General features: G+C 42.5%; 1 protein-coding gene across 4 annotated transcripts in view; it reads right to left on the reverse strand.

The window, feature by feature from the left end:
- PAPLN (papilin, proteoglycan like sulfated glycoprotein) overlaps positions 1–21216 on the reverse strand; it is a 95331-nt gene that overhangs the window by 17756 nt on the left and 56359 nt on the right. For all 4 annotated transcript variants that reach the window (XM_044271965.1, XM_044271966.1, XM_044271963.1 and 1 more), the window contains 6 exons: positions 17372–17446; positions 16856–16931; positions 12805–12895; positions 6966–7071; positions 5391–5841; positions 1219–1356 (listed from right to left, as the gene is read on the reverse strand). In XM_044271965.1, the coding sequence (XP_044127900.1) occupies positions 1219–1356; positions 5391–5841; positions 6966–7071; positions 12805–12895; positions 16856–16931; positions 17372–17446 (937 nt within the window). The remainder of the gene's footprint in view (positions 1–1218; positions 1357–5390; positions 5842–6965; positions 7072–12804; positions 12896–16855; positions 16932–17371; positions 17447–21216) is intronic.

The raw sequence follows: 21216 nt of genomic DNA on the forward strand, positions 1-21216 counted from the left end.
ACATCAGTGCAAATATTAAGGCAAAATGCTCCAGTAAAGATCCTATGAGTACCAGAGAGAATAGAATTGATTAACAATATTATAAGGCTAGATGTCTGATACTCCATGTTACAAACCCCCTAATTCTATCACAAAATCAGAGTGGGACCCGTGGAGATATTTGCATTCAATGGAAGGCAATAAAACACTTTGCAGCCATAAGCAAATAGAGAAGCATCCGGGCATGCAAACTGTGAACTGTATCTAAGCAGATAGTCACATCTAAGGCCTCATGCACACGATCTGCAAAAAATGGAAGCCGCCCATTGTAGAAATGCCTATTCTTGTCCGCAAAACGGACAAGAATAGGACATGCTATATTTTTTTTTGCGGGGCCATAGAACGGATTGAATGGGTCCGCACCTGAGCCGCAAAAAATGCGGCTCGGATGTGGACCCGAACAACGGTTGTGTGAATGAGGCCTAAGACGGTACAATCACAGATTTTAGCATCCCCCAGTATGGTATGATCAACCAGCAAGGCCAGAAGATTAAGACAAGGATCCTGCCTGTGATTTCACAATGCCAACATCTATCATACTCATGGGAGAAATGTATGTAGAAGTTCAGCTGTATGATACCAGAACATCAGTCTCTTATATTGATATTTTTTGTATAAAGTACACACAGAGGATTTAGAGGCCTTATTCCAAATAGTCTGCCATGTCTCTGGAAGTAATTCTCTGAGACACCGGTCCCACCTGAACATGTAATGATGTTTGAAGAATGAACCAGAGTTCAGAATATCCTACATAGCGGATATTAATCCCTCATTTGTCACCAACAATGTCCACAGGACAGAATACCCCCAGCTTGGAACCAAGATTGAGACATGAAAGGATCTACTCTCTGGGAGGTCCAGGGTGAACAAAAATGCTGAAAGAACCAAAGGTTGTTGAGAAAGTCTAAAGTGTGGGATACAGCACTGCCAAACAGAGCAGGTAAAACCCATGGTAGATAAAAGAGGGATATTGGTATGAGCGTGCATGGATCCTCACAAGAGTAAGTTCATACAGATGCTAGTCACAATTTTTCAATATACGTCCACTTTTATAGGGCACCCTTTTTACAGAAGAGCAATAGCAGGCAAGTCAACGTCACACCAAGCACCAAGTTGGATTAATTTCTAGTCATGTTTTCACACTACAGTTAAATTTCACAAATAACTATATCCTTTCACCTGGTGGAGTATACAGGACTTCCATTTTTCTGCCATTCCACTTTGGGGAAAGGATAATCACTGACTCTGCAAAGTAGACGGATCGTTTCTCCAACTGATGCCTCTGTGGAGGAGGATTCGGCCTTGTCCAAAATAATTCTTAAACAAAATAAAAAATAAATAAAGAGACTTACTGTATTTCAAAGTGATATGGCAGTCCTAGTTAAATCAGAAACCTACTTATAGGGAATCTGTCGACAGCGACCTCCATATCCAGATGTTGCATAGACACGTGGCTGTGGTTCACTTGATTAACCCTTTCAAGAACGGGTGATTTTCTTTTTTTTTTTTCGGGAAGCAACCAAAACACTGCGATTCAGCCATTTTGACTTATCGTTTGCCGTATGGGATCAATATTTACTAGGCTTCGCTGCATGCAAAAATGCCTGTACTATGATGTAATTTTTTTAATTTATGTATTTTTATTTTGGGTAAAGGGGGGTGACTTCAATTCTTATATTATTTTTTTTTCTAATATTTGTAAAAACTTTTTTTTTTTTTTTTACAATTTTTAATAGTTCCCCTAGGAAACTATAGCAAGCAATCTTTAGATTGCTTATCTCATAGACTCCATGAGCATTGGAGTCTATAAAAATTACAGTGTTCCTATGGAGCCCTGCCACAGGCAGGCTCTCTATAGGAATTAATGTGCGGCAGCCCTGTACCACTCCTGAGTACAGAGGTTGCCGCACATTACATCCAGCTTCCCCAATCCTCACTGGGAGAGCCGGAGCATGGCCGGGAGGATGCACTCTCGGTCTTTAACGATAACGTTGATTGCATACATTTAACCAAAGTTAATCGCATATTTTAGTCCCGGGTGCCTGCTGTTTAAAACGCGAGCGGGCTCCATTATTAAATGCCCGATCACTGCCGTAAATGTACTTGGGGTGGTCAGGAAGGGGTTAAAATGCTTGTGTTGATCTTGGGTGCCGTGCCAGAGTTATGTTTTCTTAATATGCAAATTAAGCCTTTGGTGCCATTGCTCTTGTTGCACACAAGCTCCACTTATTTCTAAGACCATCCCCTCCCTCACTGCTTTGATGACAGGGCCAGGCATTGGCAAAGCAGTGAGGGAAGCGCTGGCCACAGTAAGGAGTGGAGCTTGGCTGCAACAAGAGTAATGGTGACATCCTCATTGCACCAAAGCCCTAATTTGCATATTAAGAAAAAGCATCATAACTCAGTAACGGAGCCTCAGATCAACAAAAGAAAATTCTCAGCTATGTGTCCATGCAGACAGTCTGATAAGGAGGTCACTGGTGACAGACTCCTTTTTAAGGTAACCAATTATTTTTATTGCGTCCCAACCTTGGCAATCCTTTATTGTCCCCCAACAATAAAATTATCACAGGGGTCACACTACTGGGATGCCCAGTAATGAGCTATATTCTGTAGGGAAGTGTTTAATTCCATGTCTACCAAGTCTTTCCCTGCAGCACCAAAGTAGTTAGTATTAACCAATAGGCCTGACAGAACAGCAGACGTGCAGGTTTGGGGACACCTGGGAAATAGTGACCATAGAGTAATAACCTTCCAATTATCATTCAAAAGAGCGTTTCTACAGGGAGAAACAAAAATACCAAACTTCAAAAAAGCTAAATTTAGCCAACTAAGAGAGGCCATAGGCCTAACTAACTGAGACAAAGTCCTCAAAAATAAAAATACAGCCACAAAATGGGATATCTTTAAAAACATCCTAAAAATCTCATTGTGAGAGGTACGTACCTTATGGGAATAAAAGGTTAAGGAACAAAAAGAAACCAATGTGGATAAATAGAACTGTAAAGAAAGCAATAAATGAAAAAAAGAAAGCGTATAAATCACTAAAACAGGAGTGTAGCACGGAAGCACTGAAAAACAAGTAAAAAAATGGAACATGTAAAAAACTAATAAAAGCGGCCAAACTAGAGACCGAGAGATCAATTGCCAAAGAGAGTAAAACTAACCCTAAAATGTTCTTCAATTATATAAATGTTAAAAAGTATAAATCTGAAGGTGTCGGCCCTCTACAGAGTAATGAGGGGGGAGTCGCAGAGAGCGACGAGGAGAAAGCAAAGCTATTAAATATTTTTTCTCTCCAATGTATTCACTGAGGAAAATAAAAGGTCAGATGACATGCAAAATGTAAAAATAAATTCCCCATTACAAGTGTCCTGTCTGACCCAGGAAGAAGTACATCAGCGACTTAAAAAGATTAAAATAGACAAATCGCCAGGACCGGATGGCATACACCCCCGTATCCTAAGGGAATTAAGTAATGTCATAGCCAGACCCTTATTTCTGATATTTGCAGACTCTATACTGACAGGGAATGTCCCACAGGATTGGCGCATGGCAAATGTGGTGCCAATATTCAAAAAGTGTCCAAAAACAGAGCCTGGAAACTATAGGCCGGTAAGTTTAACATCTGTTGTGGGTAAACTGTTTGAAGGTTTTCTGAGAGATGCTATCTTAGAGCATCTCAACGGAAATAAGCAAATAACGCCATATCAGCGTGGCTTCGTGAGGGATCGGTCATACCAAACTAACTTAATCAGTTTCTACGAGGAGGTAAGTTCTAGACTTGACAGCGGCGAATCAATGGATGCCGTATATCTGGACTTCTCCAAAGCATTTGGCACTGTACCACATAGAAGGTTAGTATATAAAATGAGAATGCTCGGACTGGGAGAAAATGTTTGTATGTGAGTAAGTAACTGGCTGAGTGATAGAAAACAGAGGGTGGTTATTAATGGTACATACTCAGATTGGGTCACTGTCACTAGTGGGGTACTTCAGGGGTCAGTATTGGGCCCTATTCTCTTCGATATATTTATCAATGATCTTGTAGAAGGCTTGCATAGTAAAGTATCAATTTTCGCAGATGACACTAAACTGTGTAAAGTAATTTACACTGATGAGGACAGTATACGACTACAGAGGGATCTGGATAGGTTGGAGGTTTGGGCAGATAAGTGGCAGATGAGGTTTAACACTGACAAATATAAGGTTATGCACATGGGAAGGAATAATGCAAGTCACCCGTACATACTAAATGGTAAAACACTGGGTAACACTGACATGGAAAAGGATCTAGGAATTTTAATAAACGGCAAACTAAGCTGCAAAAAACAGTGTCAGGCAGCTGCTGCCAAGGCCAATAAGATAATGGGTTGCATCAGAAGGGGCATAGATGCCCGTGATGAGAACATAGTCCTACCACTTTACAAATCGCTAGTCAGACCACACATGGAGTACTGTGTACAGTTCTGGGCTCCTGTAAACAAGGCAGACATAGCAGAGCTGGAGAAGATCCAGAGGAGGGCAACTAAAGTAATAACTGGAATGGGGCAACTACAGTACCCTGAAAGATTATCAAAATTAGGGTTCACTTTAGAAAAAAGACGACTGAGGGGAGATCTAATTAATATGTATAAATATATCAGGGGTCAGTACAGAGATCTATCCCATCATCTATTTATCCCCAGGACGGTGACTGTGACGAGGGGACATCCTCTGCGTCTGGAGGAAAGAAGGTTTGTACACAAACATAGAAAAGGATTCTTTACGGTAAGAGCAGTGAGACTATGGAGCTCTCTGCCTGAGGAGGTGGTGATGGTGAGTACAATAAAGGAATTCAAGAGGGGCCTGGATGTATTTCTGGAGCGTAATAATATTACAGGCTATAGCTACTAGAGAGGGGTCGTTGATCCAGGGAGTTATTTTGATTGCCTGATTGGAGTCGGGAAGGAATTTTTTATTCCTCTTAAGTGGGGAAAATTGGCTTCTACCTCACAGGGTTTTTTTTTGCCTTCCTCTGGATTAACTTACAGGATAACAGGCCGAACTGGATGGACAAATGTCTTCTTTCGGCCATGTACTATGTTACTATGATCATTACATAGTCCATATTGAAATCATGTGCTCTGGCAAATAGATGATGGTCCTGGGTTCTCCAGAGAGTGTGTACTTTCTTTTAGAAATAGTACTACGCCTGTCCATGGGTTGCATCTGGCATTGCATTGTAACATCAGTGAAGTAAATATGGCTGGCTGAGCTGTAATACCAAACACAACCTGTGGACCGGTGTCTCAACCATGTTTTTATCATTCTGGAGTGCCTCTTTAATGATGGTTAGCAAGAAACATTACCGGTAAACTGAAGAGTGACGTGAAGTATCTTCTTTTGCAATTTGCCCATATGCATTTTGTTCTGTCAAGGGCTGAGATTCTTCATGCCCCACATTGTGCTCATCCCACTGTCTTCCTTCAGGGTCTTGGTCAAGTGTTTTAACCATCCCTCGAGAGCCTTGTTCAGTCTCAAAAGCTGTTGCATCATCAATCCCAGGGTGTTCGTGTGACAAGCGGTCCCATTTCATTCCTCGCTGGCGGTACCTATACTCTAGAATACCTGTTGTCCTTCCTGAAATCGTCTTGCAGGACTTGATACATTCCTCTTCACTTTCAAAATTGTTTTTGTTACCTTGGCATCCACCATACCAGAACCGGTTGCATTTTCCAACATCTGGCACAAAATACCAGCGAGTTGTCCAATCACTGCAAGGCCCCAGAGCACTTGGAAGTAAACACATTGTTGGATAATCTGACAGAAATAAAACAGGCAAAATAATTATGATGAGTGATTAAGTAGAGGAAACATTTTTTGCCAGTGGCATGTGTCCTTTTCCCATCCCGTAAAGGGGTTCTCCAGGAATTAAGAAAATGGAAATACTAAAATATTACTTTATTATAAATATATTCCCGAATACCTTTCATTAGTTATAATGGCTTTTTTTTTTATCAGGGGAGCAATTATTAGGAGAAATAAAATGGCCGCCATCCTATCAGTACACGCAAAACCTGCCCTAATCACAAAGCAGGACAAGCTACTTCACAACATTGAGCTAAAGAGCTGCCTCATCCTCCTCTCTGCTCTTCCGGTCAGGAATTATGATCCTGAATACAGCTAGATAAGATCTTCAGATGAATCTCTGTGGGAATGGAGTCCATGAAATGCAGAGAGGATGGACAGGACAGACTTTGGTAATGGAAACTGCATACAAGTGTTGCTGCTCATCAGCCACAGCCCCACATCCTCTCTGTACTGCATGTCTCCTCATGTGCTCCATTCCTACAGAGTCAGCTGAAGATCTTATTAGCTGTATTGAGGACCATAATCCCTGAGAAGCAGAGCAGAGAGGAGGATGAGGCAGCTCTTTAGCTCAATGTTCTGACGTATCTTGTCCTCCTGTGTGATTAGGACAGGTTTTGTGTGTACTAATAGGACAGCTGCCATTTTTCCCCCCCCTAATAATTGCTCCCTAGACAAAATGAGCCATTATAACTAATGAAAAGTATTTGGGAATATATTAATAATAAATTAATATTTAAGTATTTTCAGTAATTTTTTGAGAACCCCTTTAAAGAGGTTCTCTGAGACCAGGAACCCATGATGTCAATCTATAACCTGGACAGGAGCAGAGACAAGTGCTCCTTCTATAGATCCTATAGGGTAAAGCCACACAGAGTGGCTGCCAGGAGAATGCTGATCAGCATTATGGCACACTTTGTAAACTGGTTACTAATGACAGCACAATTTTGCAGGTAAACAGCAGCTATACGCCATTGACAATAATTATCCAAACTAAGTTGACATGCTGTACAACTTGCACCATCTGCCAGCCACTCTGCGTGGACTCAACTAGACTTCCAAGGACATATACATACCATAACTGGGTTTACTTTGACATCCTTCACCAAGAGGACCAGAGGCTTTATTGACATTATCAAAGCAGCATCCATATGTAGAGGTTCTGCATTCACCTGAAGGCATCTAGAATCATATACAACCAGTAATTACAATGTCCCAAAGTACAAATCATCATTCCATATTTTGACCTTTAAAGGCTATGTATACCATTCACGTGGACAGAAATATTTTTACATATGTTAGTGATAACCTTGAGTAAAAGTTTTTAAAAATTCAGTCTACAATATTTCAATTTTAGACCCCAATATTAATTTTACAACCTGCACCCAGTAACAGACTTTTCTCATGTGGGCTTGTCCCAACCAGTATTAAATGCTGAATATATTGCACAACAGACGTGATTCTCTACCTATGTGTTGCCTTCCGAGTTGCCTTATCCCCTCTCCACACTCTGATCTGTATTGTACAAACTCCTTCCCCTCCCTGGTGCTTTCTCTAAGTTATCATGCACACGTGTTCCTTCCTGGCCCGTGCTGCAGTCCGCAATGCACAGGCACGGAGTGTGGGGCCGCCGCATGCGGATCGCAGACACATTCACTTGAATTGGGTCCACGATCCGGGTTGCGGTGCAGAGGCACGGACAGAAAACCCATGGAAGCACTCCTCTGTTCTGCACCTCCCAGATTGCAGACCCATTCAAGTGAATGGGTACACATCTGTGATGTGGGGTGCACACGGCCGGTTCCCGTGTATTGCGGACCCGCTGTTTACGGACCGGGCAATGGCCGTGTGCATGAGCCATAACACTGAGAGAAGCAAGGGGCAGAACAGAGAGACCCTCATAAATAGGAGCAGTTGATCATATTGTTGCAGAGACCTTTTTTCAAGCCACCACTCACTTACTTCAGCCATATAACAAATTGTGTGAAAAACTGTCATTTCCTAATGTGCAATTTTCTTACAGCTACAGTTGCATCTTTTTTATTAAAGAAATGGCTCTAGGATATCCTTCTTCTACAGACCATTTCTGTCATGTTTCTCCATGGTAGTCATGGCAAAAACTACAACAGACTGATAACATGCATGCTGCAATTCTTTTTTTTTAACATTAAGTATTTATTGAAGTTTTCAAGGAAGTTACACAGTCTTCAAAATCCAATGAGGCGTTGGCAGCAAGCAAACATAATAGTAACAGAATACAATGAATAAAGTTCCAGTGATCTCCAATGTTAGACATACGACAGTTAATATCCCAATAATTTAATGTGAATCTAAAGTTGGTAATGGAAATCGTGTTAACCAAGGACTCCAGGATTTCTGGAAAGAGACTATAATGTTTCTCCGATGTGCTATCCATTTCTCGTACATGCAATGAGAAGAAACCATATCGGTGACATTGTCTAAAGATGGGATTTGTGTAGATTTCCAATTTCTGGCTATCATAAGCTTAGCAGTCAGTAAGATATGACATACTAGTATACGGTGAGAATGTGTGATCTGGTCTATGCCTAAGGATAAGAGAACTAGACCTGAATAAATCCTGACATTTGTGGCAGTGATGTTTTGAAGGAGCTTTTTCTATGTCCTATCACCAATAAGAGCCAAGCGCGGTGCAGCTCCAGAACATATGAAGGATGTCTGGTGGGGGTCTATTACCATCTAGTCAACAGTTTGTGATATCCCTCTAAGAGGACTGTGGACTTTAAGGTGGAATTAATCGCTGTCTGCCAATCTAAGTACACTGAAGATCTTTTTCCCAATTCAGCATGTGTGCTCTTTACAAAGGAGAGATCACCCATAATGGTTCTATATATTAAACTGGTAGAAGTCTGGGTGTCTCCATCTGGAAGAAAGAGGTCGTTATATAGGGAAAGAGGAAGAGAGACAGTTTTGGTAGAGAAATTCCTCAAGATGTGAGATATTCTTAAATAGTGAAACTGACTTGAACTAGGGATGGTATGAAGGGACTATATGGAAGAGAAAGGTCTCAGTGTGTTACCATCATAGATCTTTTAAGAAGTGGATTCCCCTGTTTTTCCAAATTGCCATAGAGAGGTCTGGCATAAAGTATTCCAGTATCTCTAAGGGAAGGGGAATTTGCTTCTTGGGGCTGACTTTGTGCACTTTTTAAAGTAGAGACTGCCATATTTTGATTGAGGCTTTCAGATATAAGGCTAAAGGAAGGGGCGTTGAGGGTCAATGGCATGAACCAATAGTAGTGTGTTAAAGGGAACCTGGCACCAGGATTTTGGGTATAGAGCTGAGGATATCTTATTGTGTAAAAAAATTAAAAATTTTTATACATATGCAAGTTACCCTGAGATGAGTCCTGTCCCTGACTCATCTCACGTACAGGACTCATCTCAGGTTAATTTGCATATGTATCAAATTGTTGTTTTTTTTTACACAATAAAAGCACACAGAGCTATGGGGACTGGGTATTGCGGATGTGCTAGCGGCCATCTAGCAACCCATATTCTCAGCTCTATACACAAATCCCGGTGACAGGTTCCCTTTAAGTGGTCTGCCTGAATTGAGGAATTGAGTTCTACTTCTATTCCCGGCCACCCTATTTTATGGGTCTTGTCTGCACCAATATCTCAGTTGCTTAAAAAGGATTGTTTCATAGTAGAGTTGGAGATTCAGAACACTCAAACCTCCATTTCTTCAATGCGAAAATATGATAGATGCAGCGACTCTATGATTATCTCTTCCCCATATGTAGGAGAGCATTTGCCGTCTGAGTTTATGCAGTAGTTTGTTTGGTAGAGGTATCGCAAGAGTGTGAAAATAGTGCAATATTTTAGGTAATACCATCATTTTGTAAATCACTATGCGGCCAAGTGAGTTCTATTTTAGAGTATCTATCCAGTTCTGATTGTAAGGACTTAAGTAGAATATCATTGTTGCAGGAGAGTAGCTTAGAAAGTGGGAAACATAGTTGAATCCCCAAATATGTTATGGAAGAGGATGCCCATTGGAATGGGAATTCTCTTCCTGTTGCTTCCCTTAACGACGATGGAACCTTAATAGCTAGTATTTAAGATTTAGTCTCATTGATCTTATAATAAGATACCTCTCCAAATGATTGGATAATACTCAAAGCCATCCTTAAGGAATTTATTAGGTCAGGATCACGTCATCCACGAAGAGACCTAGTTTGTGTTGTCTATGTCCAACTGGAATGCCTCCGATTTCCCCCCACATACTACACTATTGTGCGCTCTCTCTCTTCTGTTTCCCTGCTTTCGAGGGGAAATTAGATTTGTCCGTGACCCACACTTCCGATTTCCCCCGACATCCTAATCCTTTCCGCAAAAGGTTTCATCACCATCAAGAAAAGGAAAGGGGGCATCCTTGGCGAGTGCTGTTGGTGATAGGGAATGGTGTAGAGAATGTGCCATTCACTAAAACTCAGGCAGATGGTTGGGTATATAAAGCTTGGATAGCTTGGAGTATGGGGCCATGGAAGCTGAATTTAGCTAAAACCGCAAATGCGAATCCTCAAGTGAATTGGGTCAAACGCCTTCTCTGCGTCCAAGGTTAGAAGCAGAGAAGGCGCTTGTAAACTTCCGGCTTTCTGCATTATCCCTAGAATTTATCTGGTGCTGTCCGGGGCTTGCCTACCTTTTGTAAATCCCACTTGATCGCTGTGGATTATTTGCGGGAGAACTCGCAAGAGTCTATAAGATATAATTTTAGCTTATAATTTAATATCACAATTAAGGCTACTTTCACACTAGCGTTCGGGCGGATCCGTTCTGAACGGATCCGCCCATAATAATGCAGACGGAGGCTCCGTTCAGAACGGATCCGTCTGCATTATATTAGCAAAAAAAAGCTAAGTGTGAAAATAGCCTGGGACGGATCCGTCCAGACTTTCAATGTAAAGTCAATGGGGGACGGATCCGCTTGAAGATTGAGCCACATTGTGGCATCTTCAAACGGATCCGTCCCCATTGACTTACATTGTAAGTCTGGACGGATCCGCACGCCTCCGCACGGCCAGGCGGACACCCGAACGCTGCAAGCAGCGTTCAGCTGTCCGCCTGTCCGTGCGGAGGCGAGCGGAGCGGAGGCTGAACGCCGCCAGACTGATGCAGTCTGAGCGGATCTGCCTCCATTCAGACTGCATCAGGGCTGGACGGCTGCGTTCGGGTCCGCTCGTGAGCTCCTTCAAACGGAGCTCACGAACGGAAACCCGAACGCTAGTGTGAAAGCAGCCTAAGCAGTGAAATGGGGCGAAAGTTAGCTGGGGAGTCTGCTGGTTTTCCAGGTTTAGGAATAGTGACTATGGTAGCTTGAAGCATTTCTGCAGGAAACTGTTCTCCCTTTAAGACGGTGTTAAACATATTGACCAAATGGGGCAGTAGCAGGGGAGTGAATATCTGGTAATATTCGTTTGAGAAGCCGTCAGGTCTAGGGGCTTTAGTAGGTTTAACAGCTTTTATAGCCGCCATGACCTCTGCTGGAGAAATAGGAGAGTTAAGGTTGGTAGCCTGTTCTTCATTTAATGAAGGGAGATTAATGCTCTCCAAGAAGGAGGCAATTTTCTCAGTTGTGGGTTGGGGACTTAAAGGGTCTGATCCCAGATTATATAGTTTGGTGTAATAGTAGCTTAAGGCATCCGCTATGTCTTTGGGATGGTTAAGTTTAGTAACGCCATCAGCGTCTTACACATATGGTAGATTAGATTTTTGCAGCATTGGTTTTACTTTCCTTGCCATTATTCTACTAGGCTTATTATGGGATTTATAATAGGACATTCGGAGGGAAGCAATCCGGCGGTCATAATCTATTTCTATTTCATGGCGGAGGGACATTAGGGTTTTTCCTGTATCATATCTTCTATTTTGTTAACCTCAGATAGTAGAGATGTGAGTTTGGCTTCTTTACCTTTTTTAAAGTGGGAACTTTGTTTTAAGAGAGTTCCCCTGATGGTAGCCTTATGTTATCGGTATTATTGGTAGTAAAATAATCGGTTAGATAGGACTCAGTTTGGTCCTGAAATTTGGGATGTCTGAGTAGGTATACGTTATTTCTCCATGATCTCTGGGGAGAGAAGCTCGGGGAAAGTGAAATGGTACAGAATATCGGAGCATGATCTGACCATGAAGTTTCTCCTATTTTAGCTGAGCTTATTCTGAAGTTCGAGAAACTATCAATAATAGCAAGATCAATCTGAGAAAATGACCTATGACGTGAGGAGTAAAAGGTAAATTCCAAGCATTCAGGCAGCGAAAAGTATCAGATAAACAAGCATTTCCCAGCCATTTTCCTAAAGTTGGGGTACATGTTCTGCCGCTCCCTGTGGAGTCAAGATGTGTGTCAGGGATGATATTAAAATCTCGACATAACAATAAAGACCCCTTTTTTACTGTCTTAATTTTTTTCATCACCTTATTTAAAAATCGGACTTGAGATTTATTAGGGACATAAGTATTTGCCAACGTCATGGTAGTAGATCCCATCATGCCCACTATTATAAGATATCTTCCCCCTTGGTCTATCAGTACATTGTCTATCTGAATATGTAAGGAATCTTTCACAGCTATGGCTACACCGGATTTATTTTTTCTAAATTAGCAAGAAAAACCTTGGAAAAGCCTTTATGTGAGGAGGTGGGATGTTTTGGTCCATGCTGCAATTTTTAAGCACTAAAAACATGAGGTTTCAATATGAGCAGCTATACATAAAGTCCAAACATAACATAAGTATTTCCTATGACAAAAGCAACATTTAATCAACATTGTTTCTGATATTTTTAATATACTGAATATTCCCCATCACCGTCCCCCAATAAAATTTAGTTTACGTCCTGTTTAACAGTTAGGGTGGCAGTCATATTTCACTTACTGAAAGGTCAGCTCTTGTGTTCCTTTCACTTGGACACCCTTCATTGTTGAAGCCTTGAGCAGATGTTACCCCATCAGAGCAGCAGCCGTACCTACAAATAAAAAAATAAAAAAAAAATATATACAGAAATGGGCTTCATGCACACAACTGTGTCCGTATTGCGGTCCACAAATCACGAATCCGCAAAATACAGACACCATCCATTTGCACCTTTATTACTTCCATTACTAGAAATTAGTATTCTTGCCTGCAGTACAAACAAGAATAAAAGATGTTCTATAATTTGTGGAATAGACATATGGATGCGGACAGCACATGGATGACATCCGTGTTCTGTCCGTTTTTTTACGGACCCAGAGAAATTAATAGATCTGTGTCTGATCTGCATAAAAATGCGGATCGGACACTGGTGCAAAATGCAATCACATGCTTATGGCCTAATGCAGTTTTACATCCATGTAGCTGTAAAATCTGTAAATCTTAGGCTACTTTCACACTCGCGTTTTGGCTTTCCGTTTGTGAGATCCGTTCAGGGCTCTCACAAGCGGTCCAAAATGGATTAGTTTTGCCCTAATGCATTCTGAATGGAAAAGGATCCGCTCAGAATGCATCAGTTTGCCTCCGATCAGTCTCCATTCCGCTTTAGACGCGGACACCAAAACGCTGCTTAAGCCAAACGGATCCGCTCTGACACACAATGTAAGTCAATGGGGACGGATCTGTTTTCATCTTGCTGCCTTTAAAGGGAACCTGTCACCTCTACTATGCTACCCTCACTGAGCGTTTCTTAATGTTCATTGTGTTACCCTAAACATATAAATTACACTTTTAATTTCATTTGCAGACAAATTCAATAAGTATTATGCATTTTTGTACTTCTCGCCTTTTATGCAAATTAACATAAGAGTTATATCTTTCTTGTGTGACCAGAGAAGAGTCATATTTTCAAGCTCTGACTCATCTCAGGTTAATTTGCATATGTCTCAAATCGTTTTTTTTACACAATAAAAGCACACAGAGCTATGGGGACTGGGTATTGCGGATGTGCTAGCGGCCATCTAGCAACCCATGTCCTCAGCTCTATACACAAAATCCCGGTGACAGGTTCCCTTTAAGCTGGAACGGAGATGCTCTTGTTGAGAGGTGATCAAGTCAGCAAACAGTTAAAGGGTTTGTCCAGGATTAGAAAAAATAGGTCTGCTTTCTTTCAAAAACAGTGCCACACATGTCCAAGGGTTGTGTCAGGTATTGCAGCTCAGCAAAGTCTGAGACTAAGGCTACTTTCACATTAGCGTTTTTGCAGATCCGTCATGGATCTGCAAAAACGCTTCCGTTACAATAATACAACCGCATGCATCCGTCATGAACGGATCCGGTTGTATTATGTCTTCTATGGCCATGACTGATCCGTCTTGAACACCATTGAAAGTCAATGATTGACGGATCAGTTTTCTATTATGTCAGAAAAAACTGATCCGTCCCCATTGACTCACATTGTGTGTCAGGACGGATCCGTCTTGCTCCGCACCACATCGCCGTTTTTCTGGCGGCGATGGGGACGCAACCAAATGGAACGGAATGCATTTTGGTGCATTCCGTTTTGTTCAGTTAAGTTTTACAATGAACGGGGACATAACTGAAGCATTTTCTTCCGCTATTGAGATCCTATGACGGATCTCAATAGAGGAATTGAAAACGCTAGTGTGAAAGTAGCCTAAGTTGTAATACTATACACAACCTGTGGACAGGTGTTTTTTTTGAAGAACGCAGCCTTATCTAATCCTGGTCACCCTCCGTTTTCAGATGCCACCTTCCTGATACAATCAGATCAAAAGTGTCTGCAAGAATACAAAGTAACAGATTTCAACATCGTTTGAGATAAGGCTCTGTCCACACTTTAACGGGTTGTACTCTTGCTGTCAAATCAGGCAACCACACAAGACGTTATTGAAGACTTTGGGCCCATCAAGATTCCTCAGTATCTGTTGAAACATTTATGCAGTATAGCTTTAAGGCCTCATGCACACGACCGGTGTGTGCATCTGTGTCCGTTGTGCCGTTTTTCGTGATTTTCTGTGGACCCATTGACTTTCAATGGGTCCTTTGAAAACTCTGAAAATGCACCGTTGTTCATCCGCGTCCGTGATCCGTGTTTCCTGTCCGTCAAAAAAATATGACCTGTCCTATTTTTTTGACGGACAACGGTTCACGGACCCATTCAAGTCAATGGGTCCGTGAAAAAACACGGATGCACACAAGATTGACATCCGCGTCCGTAGGCTACTTTCATACAGACGGATCCGAAGATCTGTCTGCATAAAAGCTTTTTCAGAGCTGAGTTTTGATGGGGACGCTTCAAGTTAGAATATACTACGAACTGTGTACATGACTGCCCCCTGCTGCCTGGCAGCACTCGATCTCTTAAAGGGGGCTGTGATCCGCACAATTAACCCCTGAGGGGTTAATTGTGCGTATCATAGCCCCCTGTAAGAGATCAGGGGCTGCTAGGCAGCAGGGGGCAGACCCCCCTCCCTCTATTGTATTAATTTCATTGGTGGCCAGTGGGCCCCCCCCCCCCCCCGATCATTGGTGGCAGCGGAGAGTTCCGATCGGAGTCCCAGTTTAATCACTGGGGCTCCGATCGGTAACCATGGCAACCAGGACGCTACTGCAGTCCTGGTTGCCATGGTTACTTAGCAATATTAGAAGCATCATACTCACCTGCTGTGCTGTCTGTGACCGGCCGGGCGCTTCTCCTACTGGTAAGTGACAGGTCTGTGCGGCACATTGCTTAATGATCTGTCACTTACCAGTAGGAGGAGCGCCCGGCCGGTCACAGCCAGCGCAGCAGGTAAGTATGATGCTTCTAATATTGCTAAGTAACCATGGCAACCAGGACTGTAGTAACGTCCTGGTTGCCATGGTTACCGATCGGAACCCTAGCGATTAAACTGGGACTCCGATCGGAACTTTCCGCTGCCACCAATGAGCGGGGGGGGGAGGGGAGGCCGCACACTGGCCACCAATGAAATTAATACAATAGAGGGAGGGGGGGATCCTCAGGTGCGGCACCTGAGGGGTTAATTGTGCGGATCACAGCCCCCTGTAAGAGATCGGGTGCTGCCAGGCAGCAGGGGGCAGTCATGTACACAGTTCGTAGTATATTCTAACTTGAAGCGTCCCCATCACTATGGGAACGCCTCTGTGTTCGAACATACTGTCGGATCTGAGTTTCACGATCTAACTCAAATCCGATGGTATATTCTAACATAGAGGCGTTCCCATGGTGATGGGGACGCTTCAAGTTAAAATATACCATCGGATTGGAGAAAACTCCGATCAGATGGTATAATAGGGATTCCTGACTTTACATTGAAAGTCAATGGGGGACAGATCAGTTTGCAATTGCACCATATTGTGTCAACGTCAAACGGATCCGTCCCCATTGACTTGCATTGTAAGTCAGGACGGATCCGTTTGGCTCCCCACGGCCAGGCGGACATCAAAACGACTTTTTCCTTCATGTCCGTGGATCCTCCAAAAATCAAGGAAGACCCACGGAAGAAAAAACGGAGACACGGAACCCGTTTTTGCGGACCGCAAAAAAAAAACGTCCGTGTGCATGAGGCCTAAAGGGAACCTGTCACTGGGTGTATAGAGCAGAGGACATGGGTTGCTAGATGGCCGCTAGCACATCCGTAATACCCAGTCCCCATAGCTCTGTGTGCTTTTATTGTGTAAAAAAAACCGATTTGATACATATGCAAATTAACCATAGATGAGTCCTGTATGTGAGATGAGTCAGGGACAGGACTCATCTCAGGTTAATTAGCATATGTTTCAAATCGTTTTTTTTACACAATAAAAGCACACAGAGCTATGGGGACTGGATATTGCGGATGTGCTAGCGGCCATCTAGCAACCCATATCCTCAGCTCTATACACAAAATCCCGGTGACAGGTTCCCTTTAATGGTTCCCTATATAGAGCCATTTTTTTTGTATAGATTAATAGTTACAGGCTAAAATAAGTTCTGAATTTAGTCACATACCTGCTGCGCCTGCAGTCTCTGCGATTTGAGGGAAGAAAGTTATCTTCTTTAGGGGCAGGAAGAGGGGGGGAGAGGGCTGGTAAAACGGAGATAGAAAAATGACAATAAATAGTACAATAAATGAAAATTTCTGAATGTTAATTTTCATAATATTTTACAGTTGTCTTAATCAGCCTGATGAGGACCGCACAAGGGTGCTTTGGGACAAAACGTGGTCCTTGTCCAAATACCTTTAAAAGGAACATTCTGCTCAAGGCTGATGCACTATGTTATGTTTCAGGCCTTGCACTTTTTACCCGACGTGCTCTTTTAAAACATACACAAATAACTATATAAAAACAAGAACTGTATTGCACAAGAACATATGTGTAAAGTGTCATGGCTACTAAAATGTAGTACTAGAACCACATTTTGTTCAATAAGCCAAAAAGTCATTTGAACTTCAATAATATAGATGTTGCTTTTATGTATGACTTTCGTTTATAGAAAATATTTAAAAAAATTGCTTATACTTACTGGGCTGCCTGTACCGTGCAAGAGAAAACTGATCTGAATTATCATAGCCCCAGGTGTCTTGCATACTTGAAACCTCTAAAACACACAAAACACAAAGACCAGAACTTATGGCTACTGTAATACTGGCATATTTTTCCCTTCTCATAATAGCAGCAACATCCGAACCTATGCAGATCTACTAAATGGAACTAAGATCACCATAATACCCACTGTGATCCAATTTCGGTTTGCAGGGAACAACGGAAGGTCCGGGGGTTGTAGCCTTAAAAGGGTTATGCCATGATTGATGTCAAAAGTCAAAATCAGACATCATATAGTACACAACAATCTCTTTCTAACAAAGCTAGAACCAGCCCTGTACCTCACATGGATCCAGAGATCTCCCCGTTCATTGCTCTGCTAGATTTATATAAAGCTGGCAGCTCAGGGGGTGTGTCCTTTCTGCAGCAGCTCTCCCTGTAACTGCCACAGCTTTTAACAGAACATATGGCTGGTGGCAGTTGAAGATGTAAACTGAGCACAGACAAAAAAAAATTATAAAGGAAAAGAACAAACAGCAGGTGGTGCTATACAGATACATTTTATTGAATAGCTCACTGGCTATACTTTTAATTACATGATCCAGATCCATGTACTGGTTTGAAAAATTTAGAATATGGTTTGCGACACAACCCCTTTAACACAGTATTATTACTGTAACAACTGTGGAAGTAGTATCAGAAGCTCTGAGGTAAGAGGAATTTCTAGCTTAGAGGCAGAATTATATTTTATTTTTATAGCACCATATTCTGCAGAGCTGTAGGGATATTATCACTCATATCATTCATATGGAACAGAACTGAAAATATCAATGTGGGTCAGAAAACTGGGACAAAGTCCTCAAAAATAAAAATACAGCCACAAAATGGGATATTTTTAAAAGCATCCTAAAATCTAATTGTGAGAGGTACATACCTTATGGGAATAAAAGGTTAAGGAACAAGACAAAAACAATGTGGATAAATAGAACTGTAAAGAAAGCAATAAATGTTAAAAAGAAGGCATTTAAATCACTAAAACAGGAGAGTAGCGAGGAAGCAATGAAAAACTATAATAGAATATGTAAAAAAAACTAATAAAAACAGCCAAACTAGAGACTGAGAGATAAATTGCCAAAGAGAGCAAAACTAACCCTAAAATGTTCTAAAATTATATAAATGGTAAGAAGTATATATCTGAAGATGTCGGCCCTTTACAGAGGGGGGAGTTGCAGAGGGATGAGGAGAAAGCAAAGCTATTAAATATTTTTTTATCTCCACTGTATTCACTGAGGAAAATAAACTTGTCAGATGAAATGCAGAATGTAAAAGTAAATTCCCCATTAAAAGTGCCCTGTCTGACCCAGGAAGAAGTACATCTAAGGCTACTTTCACACTAGCGTTCGTCGGTCTGCTCGTGAGCTCCGTTTGAAGGGGCTCACGAGCGGACCCGAACGCAGCCGTCCAGCCCTGATGCAGTCTGAATGGAGCGGATCCGCTCAGACTGCATCAGTCTGGCGGCGTTCAGCCTCCGCTCCGCTCGCCTCCGCACGGACAGGCGGACAGCTGAACGCTGCTTGCAGCGTTCGGGTGTCCGCCTGGCCGTGCGGATCCGTGCGGATCCGTCCAGACTTACAATGTAAGTCAATGGGGACGGATCCGTTTGAAGATGCCACAATATGGCTCAATCTTCAGGCGGATCCGTCCCCCATTGACTTTACATTGAAAGTCTGGACGGATCCGTACGAGGCTATTTTCACACTTAGCTGTTATAAGCTAAAAATAATGCAGACGGATCCGTTCTGAACGGAGCCTCCGTCTGCATTATTATGATCGGATCCGTTCAGAACGGATCCGATCGAACGCTAGTGTGAAAGTAGCCTTAAAAAGATTAAAATAGACAAATCGCCAGGACCAGATGGCATACACCCCTGTATCATAGGAGAATTAAGTAATGTCATAGCCAGACCCTTATTTCTGATATTTAAGGACTCTATACTGACAGGTAGTGTTCCACAGGATTGGCGCATAGCAAATGTGGTGCCAATATTCAAAAGGTCCAAAAACAAAGCCCGGAAACTATAGGCCGGTAAGTTTAACATCTGTTGTGGGTAAACTGTATGAAGGTTTTCTAAGAGATGCTATCTTGGAGCACCTCAATGAAAATAAGCAAACAACGCCATATTAGCATGGCTTCATGAGGGATCAGTCATGTCAAACTAATTTAATCAGTTTCTATGAGGAGGTAAGTTCTAGACTTGACAGTGGCGAATCAATGGATGTCATATATCTGGACTTCTTCAAAGCATTTGACACTGTACTGCATAAAAGGTTAGTATATAAAATGAGAATGCTTGGACTGGGAGAAAATGTCTGTATGTGGGTAAGTAACTGGCTCAGTAATAGAAAACAGAGGGTGGTTATTAATGGTACACACTCAGATTGGGTCACTGCCACTAGTGGAGTACCTCAGGGGTCAGTATTGGGCCCTATTCTCCAATATATTTATTAATGATCTTGTAGAAGGCTTGCACAGTAAAATATAAATTTTTGCAGATTACACTAAACTGTGTAAAGTAATTAACATGGAAGAGGACAGTATACTGATACAGATGGATCTGGATAGATTGGAGGCTTGGGCAGAGAAGATTTAACACTGACAAATGTAAGGGTATGCACATGGGAAGGAATAATGCAAGTCACCTGTACATACTAAATCGTAAAACACTGGGTAACACTGACATGGAAAAGGACCTAGGAATTTTAGTGAACAGCAAACTAAGCTGTAAAAAACAATGTCAGGCAGCTGCTGCCAAGGCCAATAAGATAATGGGTTGCATCAAAAGGGGCATAGATGGCCGTGATGAGAACATAGTCCTACCACTTTACAAATCACTAGTCAGACCACACATGGAGGACTGTGTACAGTTCTGGGCTCCTGTGAACAAGGCAGACATAGCAGAGCTGGAGAGGGTTTAGAGGAGGGCAACTAAAGTAATAACTGGAATGGGGCAACTACAGTACCCTGAAAGATTATCAAAATTAGGGTATATTTATTTTAGAAAAAAGACGACTGAGGGGAGATCTAATAACTATGTGTAAATATATCGGGGCAGTACAGAGATCTCTCTTATCGTCTATTTATCCCCAGGACTGTGACGAGGGGACATCCTCTGCGTCTGGAGGAAAGAAGGTTTGTACACAAACATAGAAGAGGATTCTTTACGGTAAGAGCAGTGAGACTATGGAGCTCTCTGCCTGAGGAGGTGGTGATGGTGAAGTTCAAGAGGGAGGGGCGGGGCCTGAAGGGGCATGGTGTGAGACGCACTGGACAGTGCTCCGGCTAGGAATCCTGACATTCTAACTGAAGTACCTTCTAGCTACCCGCTGGAGTGGCAAGTGACGGGCGAGTACGCTGGGGCACCAGAAGAAAGCCCGTGGGAGTACAAAAAAATGCCCAGAAAGGCTAAGGCGACGGACAAACCAGAGCGGAAGCTGCGACCTTAACATGGCACCGACGAGGAAGAAGGGGAGGACCCACAAGACAGGCTGAGCCGCGATAAAGCTGCGTGGCTCAGCAAATATCGCCGTAATGCTGATGAGAGGCACAGAGAAGAGTGTGGGACAGACCTCTCGTTAGATGAAGGAGAAAGATCCTCTGGTGATGAAAAGAGAGAAAAAGCGGCCAAGGCGCAGGCAACTCCTGGTAAGCAAGACCGGGCAGTGATGGTCATGTGCTCACATGGCCCCGCCTCCCCGGACATGCGCACGGGTTGTTGGAGGACGCTCGAGAGATGGGCGCCATGAAGGTATGTGGGGAGTTGGATC

The sequence above is a fragment of the Bufo gargarizans genome, chromosome 11, assembly GCF_014858855.1.
Source record: "Bufo gargarizans isolate SCDJY-AF-19 chromosome 11, ASM1485885v1, whole genome shotgun sequence".
Classification (NCBI taxonomy): Eukaryota; Metazoa; Chordata; class Amphibia; order Anura; family Bufonidae; genus Bufo; species Bufo gargarizans.